Below are 10,000 nucleotides of genomic sequence, written 5' to 3'. Positions count from 1 at the left end.
CTCCACCTACCGAAAATAGTTCCCCCCCCCCCCCCCCCCCGCCCCCCCTCCCTCCTTCTGCCGCTTTCTTCAGGTGCAAAGTGCATTTAATTAACACGGACCGACCAGGGGACGAGATGCGCGGCGTATTAATTGGAAAAAAGAAAACGGGGCGAAAATAAGCAGCGGCCCGCTCCCTAATTCAATTAAAAACATCCATAATGGCGTTGTGTTCGCCCGGCCCAGAATGGAGGAGTCCTTTGTTTAGCAGGTTTCTATATGTACAGTATATATCCTCCAGTGTGTTGTGCCTATTTCTATCCCCCTGTGTGTGTGTGTGTGTGTGTGTGTGTGTGTGTAGGTGTGTTCTACTTCTCCACCTACATGAAGGCAGTACAGTAACAAATACATGGAAAGCAATAGTCTTACAACAAATATATGATATGTTTGCGTTTGACAACAGACTTGAACACGGTAAAGGAGAAGATTGAAATGTTTATCTAAGGTATGGCGGTCGTACAGTCGCAAAACTGGGAAAGACACGCTTGTTCTTGGTTTACACAACGTACAGGGCGGAGCCCGGCCGTGTGTGTGAGTGTGTGTGTGTGTGTGTGTGTGCGTGTTTGTGTGCGTGTGTACCTGTATCTCTAGCTGCTGTACGACCTGCATCTGGACTCGACACTGGGCCGTACTCCTGTCGTCTAGGGCGTGCTCGTGGTTAAGGTGCCTGCAGAACACACACACACACACACACACACACACACACACACAGACACACAGAGGAGAGAGAGAGAGAGAGGTCGTTAATGACATCATCCAAAACCAGTCATTAGAAAAATCAGTAGCATTGTTATGGCCACTGTTCTAATTGTAGCTATCATCCATATCACTAGCAGTAGTAGTAGTAATTCTAGTGCTAGTAGTCACGTTGACGTTATTGTTTCATGGTTAATACAATCACTGGTGCTGTAGTTACCGTCTTCGTGATTACTAGTATCACCATCAGGTTTGTGGTTGATATCGATGCCAATACGACTCATTCTATCATTCCCGACGTTGTACAGTGTGTGATATTGTTGTAGAGTATGTGATATTGTTCTAGTCCTTTCTGGCTGTACATCTGACGTAAACCCAGTGAGACAATAGGCCCGTTTTTTTGTGGTGAGGAGGATGGGGGACAGAACATCCCGGAACCACACACACACACAAGCCTAAGGAGAATAACAAGATTCCTGACTTGCCCCCCCCCCCCCCTCCCCCCCATGCCCCACCAAGAAAACCCACTTCTTTAACATGAGAAACAACATTGAAATACACGAAATAATACAAAACAAAACGCTTTCCCCTCCCTCCGCCACACCAAGCAGACGTATTAAACTCCGGCTGCTCGTCCCTTTTCTTTCATTAGAATAAGAAAAACCGTCAGACCGCCACACAGCAGCAGTCAATGACGCTTCTGTTCTTGATTGGATTTTGTCTGCAGGACACAAAAGAGCCTCGCCATTAAAACAGACCTTTCTTCCCCGGCTTGCGTGCGTACGCGCGATGGAGGCGAAAAGTGTTGTGATGTTGGGTAATGAGCCTCTATCTAAATTATGGCTGGTGACAAACTCACAAAGCAGCCGTTGAGGAGACATGGTGGTGAAATGCCAGAGCTGCCACTTCCCTTTTCCTGTAATTACAGGTTAGCTTGCAGACCCTTCAATGATCATTTACAGCACTGCCTCCAGTGCATTAGTGGGAGCTTAAATATCTCTCTCTCTCTCTCTCTCTCTCTCTCTCTCTCGATGACACACACTCTCTCTGACTCATGCACACACACACATGCACACACACAAACACACAAACACATGCGCGTCCATATACACACACACACGCACTCGCACACGTGCACGCGTGTACACACAGACACACACCCACACACATGTACAAGCACCACATGCGTACAAACACACACACACACACACACACACACACACACACACACACACACACACATACACGTTCCTAGGATTTTTCTTCCCATACCATTGTTGATCTGCCATATGCAAAACAATACAAGGTATTCACCAGCCCGCCTCAGAACGCCAATCAAGGCAGAATGTGACATTTGTAATCACAATGTCTCAGTACCTTTCAATTACGGCCTTGGTGGTGCACATTTAAAACCATTCCATTTCATTCAACTCCCCTTTATGCTTTTGTAACCATTTCAGGTTTAATGCTCCGAAATTTTCCATTATAAATCAAGAATGAGATAGCATTAAAAGAGGGGGGGAGGAGGGGGGAGGGGGGGTGGGGTGGGGGGAGGGAGTCAGGGGGAGGTTGGACTGGTGGGCTTCTTCTGCAGTCCGTGCCTAATTGCTGTTTCAGAATGCGCATGCAAAGGGACATTTCATTAATCATTTAATCATGTCGCTCGCAGGAGAGTGGGAACTAATGTTGCAAATACCCTTTTCATTTGAATGCTCATAATGCTATCTTATGCACTTGATGTATGGCGGGTGTCATGAATTACAGATGCTTCAACCGCACCAAGTGGGCTTGCCGCGCCTCGCCATCCCTGAAGATGCTGCCTTACAACAAAAAAAAAAAACTAAACAAAATCTTATTAATATTAAGTTTCCTTCCCATTGCCTGTTTTTTTATTATTATCCTATTTTTACAGTGGAAGGGGGGGGGTTGCAGAAGGGCTTTTTTTGATAGTTCTTTTTTTCTTTCTTTCTCTCGACACCACCTTCTTCTGCTGGCCAGTTAGCGCGGCGATTACACCCAGATTACTGCAAGCATATGAAATATTGAAATGGCTGCGCGCTCTACTATGCATTAATAACACACCGCACAAAGAGAGAAGGAGGGAGGGAGGGAGGGTGGGAGAGAGAGAGAGAGAGAGAGAGAGGAGAGAGAGAGAGAGAGAGAGTGAGAGTGCATGTGTTAGCGTGGGTGCATGTGTGTGTGTGTGTGTGAGAGAGAGAGAGAGATGGACGTGATATCCAGGTTAGATTCCATCGCCGCGTATCCCCTAATGAGCCAGCCGCTGCGGAGCAGTTCAAACAGAGAGGTGAGGGGCGGGATGAGAGGGGTCGCCTGCGCACACGCCGCTCTGAACAAACACTTCTGGAGACGCCGGTAATTTATGGTCACTTTACAGGCATATTGATTTTTGTTTTTGAGAAGAGGGGGAATAACCAACGTGAGGGGTCCAAAGCCACGGTTAAAGTATGGGCAGAGAGAGAGAGGGAGAGAGGGAGAGGGAGGGAGAGAGAAAGAGAGAGATTGACAGGAGAAGTGACAGGGAGGCCACGCTAATACACCGGCGTACGTTCGTCCAAAAAAATAAATAATAAAAATTAAAAAAATACCCTGCCTCTTCCACGAAAAACAAAGCCAAGAGGTGTTCCTGCTTTACGAGGCCGAGCGTCTCCGCCAGACTGTTATTCCGAGGCTCCGCTGCGGTGTTCCTCTCTGTCCTGGATGACCATTAAAACACATAATACCTGGACTGGAGAGTCCCGCAACAACATGGAAATGTCTTAAAGGCACACCGGAGGGGCCGGTAATGGCCGGCCCTACGAGCGCTCGGAGCGCGGCGGGGGCTAATTGTCCGTGTGTGTGTGTGTAGACCACCGAGGGCTGTGGTGGAGATGGATGGTGCTGTAGGGCCCTCTCCAAGCAGGGCTTTCCTCTGAAGACCTCCTCTACTTTCTTACACGGTGAACACACACATACACACGCACACACGCACACGCACACGCACACGCACACGCACACACACACACACACACACACACACACACACACACACACACACACCCCAGACAGCACACAGTACAGTCGAGCTGCATAGCTAATTCTCTGAGCTTTAAAGGTCTTGTCAAGAGTCACACCCATGCAGCCAGCCAGGCAGGCAGGCGTCTGGCAGTGCAGGGGGGACGGGGGGGGGCTGTGTGTGTGTGTGTGTGTGTGTGTGTGTGTGTAGGGGTGGGTTGGGGGACCGGGGGGGGGGTCTGTCTGCCTGGACTGAACTGCCTTGTGGGTTTAATTAAGAAGCGCTTAGAGACACCCCTGGTCAGGTTGGCGGCTCCGCATGCCATTTCTCTGGGCTGCTGGGTAATAAGGATCTGTGGCGACAGAGGGGAAGAGTTAAGTGGATGGGGAGGGGGGGAGGGAGGGGGAGGGGAAGGGGGGGGCAGATAAATTGTCTTCTCGTTGGCGAGGTGCATCGATTTGGGGGGCTGGTTTGCTGGTGGTGTCGGGGCAGGGTGGAGGTCTGGGCAGTGGGTATGCATATATGTGTGCTGCTGAGAATGAAAATATGAGGATGAAGCCAATTAATTGGGGGAGATAATCAAGCTGTTTCTGAAGTGTGTGTGTGTTTGCGTGCGTGCGTGTGTGTGTGTATGTGTGTGTGTGTGTGTGCGCGCGTGCGTACGTCTGAGTGTGTGCGTGTGTGTGAGAGAGAGAGAATGTAGCAGAGGAGAGGAAATCAATACAACTACGAGAGCGCCCAGACAGAAAGCGTTATATAATAATGCTGAATAGAATAGTAAAATCTATGTGATATGAATTAATGAAATGTTTCTGCAGTGATTGCGTGTTTCTAACGCTAAGCCGTGTAGACAGAGACGGCGCTGTGGCATCAATCTACAAAACAAAGCCAGAGGTGGAATCAATTATTTTCGTTTTGGAACAAAAAAACCTTCATCTTAACAAGAATACGCACCCCTAAACAATTCAGAATGCACCTGCGTGCACCAACATGCACTCACGGGCAGGTAACACACACACGCACACACACACACACACACACACACACACGCAGACGCCCCTACACTCGAGAAAACACTCACACGCTAATATTTTCATTTGAACTTCTGAGGTAATCCGACGTGCCAGCCACCTCTAGGCTAGCTCTCCAGGTGAACGCACTTAAAAGGAGGCTCTGACGAGATGCTGGTAAAATGCTGATCTTGACAAGTTTCTCTCCGCAACACAACAAAAGATTACTAAACGCGTCTCTCCTGTTTTGTTTATACCGCCAGCGAACAGCCCGCTAGGTTGAACGCCCCCCCCCCCCACCATCTTAAGTGCCATTTGATATCTGACACCTATTTTATGTAAACCAGTTTAAACTATGTGTGTGTATGTATGTGTGTGTGTGTGTGTGTGTGTGTGTGTGTGTGTGTGTGTGTGTGTGTGTGTGTGTGTGTGCGCGCGTGGGTGTGTGTGTGTGTGTGTGTGAGTCTGTGAGTCTACCCCCGGCTTCCTCGGCATGCTGAGATGACTGGCATCTCCCGAAAACATGAAACGCTTCTCCCTGACACCGACAATCGCTCCTGCAAGGCAGAAGGCAGGCAGACAAGACAGGCAGCCATCTTTGATGCGCGCGCGGTTCGCCGCGATGCTTTGTTGCTGTCTGTTTTTCTTCATGTGCGGGGTTACAGTACATGAGTCTTTTGACACGGAGGATGCAACGCTACAGTAGGAACCCAGATGACGGGGGGGGGGGGGGGGGGGGGGGGGACGCGGGGGGGGGGACGCGGGGGGGGGGGGGGCGTACGACAGGTGATCCGGTAGAGGTTGTTTCCGTCCTATAGCATCTTGTCACAGAAGTCGTCAGAGACTCGCCTCTTTTCTGTGTGTTGCGTTTACATTTCGGGGGGCGGCGGGGTGGGGGGGGGGCGGGGATTACAGGGGAACAGGAAGCCGGCGGTGCGGCGGCTGTGTACCCACCACCTAGCTCCAGCCGTGTGAACCCTCTGACCTGGATAAGAAGCTAAGCTACACCGGTCGTTCGATCCGTACCGTACACAAAACGTAGGCCCTGTTTCGGCGTGTGTGGGGTAACCCTGGCGTACCGGTCCTGGATTGACTGGAGCTTTGTTTAACAGAGTGAAATGAGAGGGAGTAGAGAGAGAGAGAGAGAGAGAGAGAGAGAGAGACAGAGACAGACAGAGAGAGAGAGAGAGAGTCTATAGCGACGCCTGATAATCCTCGACCGCCATGCCGTCTCACAGGCCGCCTCGGGAACCCAAGCCGCAAGGCAAACGTGTTCCTCTCGGTTCCTCTAGGCCTAGCGACCGCACCGCTTACAGCACCTAGCCTCCTATAGCCACTGACGTTAGGAACACACGGTACGTATATATACTGTATCAACGTCTGCCGTCATACACCTATACCCCATAGACTCCCCCGTGTCTCCCTTTTCAAAAGAACCTGCGGCTGCCGATATCCACCTAGCTGCTTTATACACTGGGGACAACACACAACATTATTCGAGCCAGTTGTCGTCGAGTGCTAAGACACATTTCAACGCCATTCACTTACGTGTCTCTGGAGTGTGCGGAGGAGCGTACCTCTGAAGGTGTTGGTATTGTGTGAAAATAATGCTATTAATGCTAAGTATCTTGTCAGGCTTGTGGGGGTCTGGCGGTAAATAAGCAGCCACCTGGGGACTCGTTTCCCGTTCACACAGACACGCGTTAGCCCTTAACGCACACGCTAGCGCCCGCGCCCGCTACTGTGTCGTGTAATTAGCCCAGCTGTCTTTGGGTTTGGCTGACCTAAAATCCACCCAGGTTCTGAGGCTGAGGGTCCTCCACGTCGCTGGGTTTACTGCTAGCGCCCGACTAAAAAAAACCAAGTGAGTTTCGACGGATTTTTACACCCATGAAAAAACACTGGCACGCGAGATCATTATTTCACAGTTAATTACAAATCTAATTAGAATATTCTAATGAAGGCTTCCCTTCTTTTTTGTCCCCCCCCCCACCCCCCCCACACACACACTTTTCCTTCCTCCTCTCCTCCTGAGCGGGGAGCCCGGGCGGTGTGATAACCTGTAATCTACTGCTATAGCAAACACCTTCTTCTTTGATGTCCCCCTCGCTAACATCCCCGCCACAAAGACGGCCAATTACAAATGAGCTAATTAACTAAATTGTTGATGGAGCATGAAGAGTTCATTCACTCTGTTAGCTGCGCCATGACAACAGTGAATGCAGGCCCATTGTGAATGCATCCCCCCCCTAACCCCCTCCCTTCCCCTACCCAAACCCCCCTCCCTGGGGCCCCCACCTGTCTGTAAAAGGGGGGGGGGTGTCTGTGTGTGGTGTTGGTGTAAATCCATGGTCGTTCAAACCTGGCGTTATTGTAGTGAGCTGCCTTTCTGTCAGTCAGTCTGTCAGTCAGTCAGTCAGTCAGACAGACAGTCAGTCAGACAGACAGTCAGTCAGTCAGACAGACAGTCAGTCAGTCAGCAGTCAGTCAGACAGTCAGTCAGTTAGTCAGTCAGTTAGTCAGTCAGTCAGTCAGTCAGTCAGTCAGTTAGTCAGTCACTCAGTCAGTCAGTCAGTTAGTCAGTCAGTTAGTCAGTCAGTTAGTCAGTCAGTCAGTCAGTTAGTCATTCAGTCAGTCACTCAGTCAGTCAGTCAGTTAGTCAGTCAGTCAGTCAGTCAGTTAGTCATTCAGTCAGTCACTCAGTCAGTCAGTTAGTCAGTCAGTCTGTCAGTACGTTGTAAGTCCCTCTGAGAGGCATGTCTATGTCTTTGCTAGATCTGTTCAGGGAACAGAGAAACTCTCTGGTACTGTGGAAAAGGCGCCGCTCATAACATGCCTCCACATTTCATAACACAGAGACTGAAAACATCCACCAGCAGCTAAACTCGTCTCAGGTGATGAACGGCAACTGTTATACGACGGAACATGAGATGTGTGTTCTCCGGGAGAGAGGAGAGAGAGAGTCACCAGAGTGTCGTGGCAACGTGACAGACGCCTGACTCACACCTCCTCGGGGGGCCTTTGCGTTTGGCCTGGAGCTCCATCTCCTGTTAGCTGCTACCTAGAACCCTGCGACAGGAACCCTTCGAAAGAACCGTCGTTTTGGTCGCCACGTCAACCGGTTTTTGGGGTCACCACGGAGAACCCTTTGAAGAACCATTTTTTTGGTTGTTGCCACGTCAACCATATTTTTTTGGCGGGGGGGGTTCCATGTACGGTAGAACCCTTTGGAACCCTTTTGGAACCCAGTTTTTCAGCAGGACAACAGCAGTGTACAGTATGAGGAGACCCTCTGGTCTGGACTTACTTCAAAAACTGTCCGAAGTCCTCGCACACGCTCTCGCAGCCCGGCCACTTGCACACTCCATGACCGTAGAGGGAGTGGGACGCCCCGCTGTCCTCATGTAGAGAACTGAGGAGAGAGAGAGAGAGAGAGACAGAGAGAGAGAGATGGAGTGGGTGGAGAGAGAGAGAGGGAAAGAGAGAGAGAGGGAAAGATGGAGTGGGTGGAAAGAGAGAGAGAGGGGGGGGTGAGATTGGCGTCAAATTCATCACAAAAGCCATAATAGCTGGAGGGGCTAGTCAGCAGTCAGGTTCCACTCAGAGACAGCAGCAGGTCAGAGCAGGTCAACGCTGCTGTGTTCTATTGAGTAGTTCAACTGCCAAGGCTGAGAGGGAAGGAGCCCAATTAAAGCATGAGGACGGAAGTCAGTGTGACTGTTTATAATGGAGGACGCACACGCACACGCACACGCATAGACACACACAGGCACGCACACATACACAGGCACGCACACACACACAGGCACGCACACACAGGCACGCGCGCACGCACAGGCACACACACAGGCACGCACACACACATGCACGCACGCACACACACAGGCACGCAACGACGCACACACTCACACACACACACACACACACACACACACACACACAGACTGTGGGCTAACATCTGACTATTGATTGGCTTATCTCAGAGGGTCATACCAAACGTGTTAGAAGCGTCTGTCGTCCACCAACCCAAATTCATAGAGGGGAGATCTCCCCCCCCCCCCCCCCCCTGTTTCTCTTTCCACCACCCCTCATTTCAGCTTGGAAAGCTATTACCGGGTCTTCAAGTAAACATTAAAAATCCAGACAGACATATAATTTTCATCAGCAGATTATTATTCCTTGTAACTTATGTTTTTTAAGGACAAAGGCGGGGGGGGGGGCGCTGCTCGGAAATGGCGCCCAAATAAGTTATGACCCTGAGTAGACAGCACATCCTATTAAAGCTGACAGTTTAACCTTTAGGCTTTTCCGCTGGTGCGGTTGTGTGTGTGTGTGTGTGTGTGTGTGTGTGTGTGTGTGTGTGTGTGTGTGTGTGTGTGTGTGCGTGCGGGGGGGGGGGAAGCTCACACAGCGTTTTACACGGAGGCTTTCCCCTCATCGATCTGCAGCGTGTTAGTAAGCAGCCCTACTTGACAATACTCCTTGTTCGATCATTATGAGCCTCCAAACACCCCCGGGACACGAGGAGATAAAAAGTGTTTTCTTTTTTTTCTTCCCTCTACCCCTCCTCCTCTCTCTGTTTCCCTCTCTCTCTCTCTCTCTCTCTCTATATCCCTCTCTGTCTCTCTCCCTCTCTTTTTTCCAGGGGATGTCTGCTTCTAAAGATATCTTTTTCAAGCCCCTCTTAGTGCCGGTGGAGATAGCATCTACTTTAAACCAATTACACAACACATCCACCGCCAGTCAAGTCTCCCTGCCGCGGTGGCGGCGGCGGCGGCTACGCTAGCTACTTATTATATTGTGGAAACAGGCGTTTGAATAATGCATGGAGCAGATAGACAGATACGTGTGAACAGGGTTTCACACCCCGAACAAGGAAGTAGCATCGGAAGAAGGAAAAAAACAAAAAAACAAAGTTGCATCAGAGAGAGGGGAGGCGGGGGGGGGGGGTTGAACATTTCTGGAACGCTAACGCTACCTTGGCATCACGTATTCTGTTTACATGGCGAAAACCCCGCAGCAGAGCGAAGGTAATTTAAAAAACAAAAAAAGAAGAAGAAAAATAAGAAAATACTTAAATACTTAATGCACACGGAGGTCTAGCTTTGGCGTGCGGCGATGAGATGGCGCGTGCGTCTGCCTGTGCTGTCTGCCTGGCTGTCTGCCTGCCTACCTGCCTCTCCATGCGTTTGATATGGTGTAAAGCGAACGTGCGTTCAATAACACACTCCTTGTCCCTGGG

General features: G+C 50.3%; 1 protein-coding gene across 5 annotated transcripts in view; it reads right to left on the bottom strand.

Moving 5' to 3' along the window:
- Positions 1-10,000, bottom strand: part of foxp2 (forkhead box P2) — a gene marked incomplete at its 5' end in the record, with an annotated part of 56,125 nt that overhangs the window by 19,881 nt on the left and 26,244 nt on the right. For all 5 annotated transcript variants that reach the window (XM_080538597.1, XM_080538598.1, XM_080538599.1 and 2 more), the window contains 2 exons: positions 619-706; positions 8,066-8,170. In XM_080538597.1, coding sequence (XP_080394723.1) covers positions 619-706; positions 8,066-8,170 — 193 coding nt within the window. The remainder of the gene's footprint in view (positions 1-618; positions 707-8,065; positions 8,171-10,000) is intronic.

This window comes from Nansenia antarctica (genome assembly GCF_963989245.1).
Source record: "Nansenia antarctica genome assembly, chromosome: 8".
Classification (NCBI taxonomy): domain Eukaryota; kingdom Metazoa; phylum Chordata; class Actinopteri; order Argentiniformes; family Microstomatidae; genus Nansenia; species Nansenia antarctica.
This window is presented reverse-complemented; position numbering and strand designations above follow the sequence as displayed.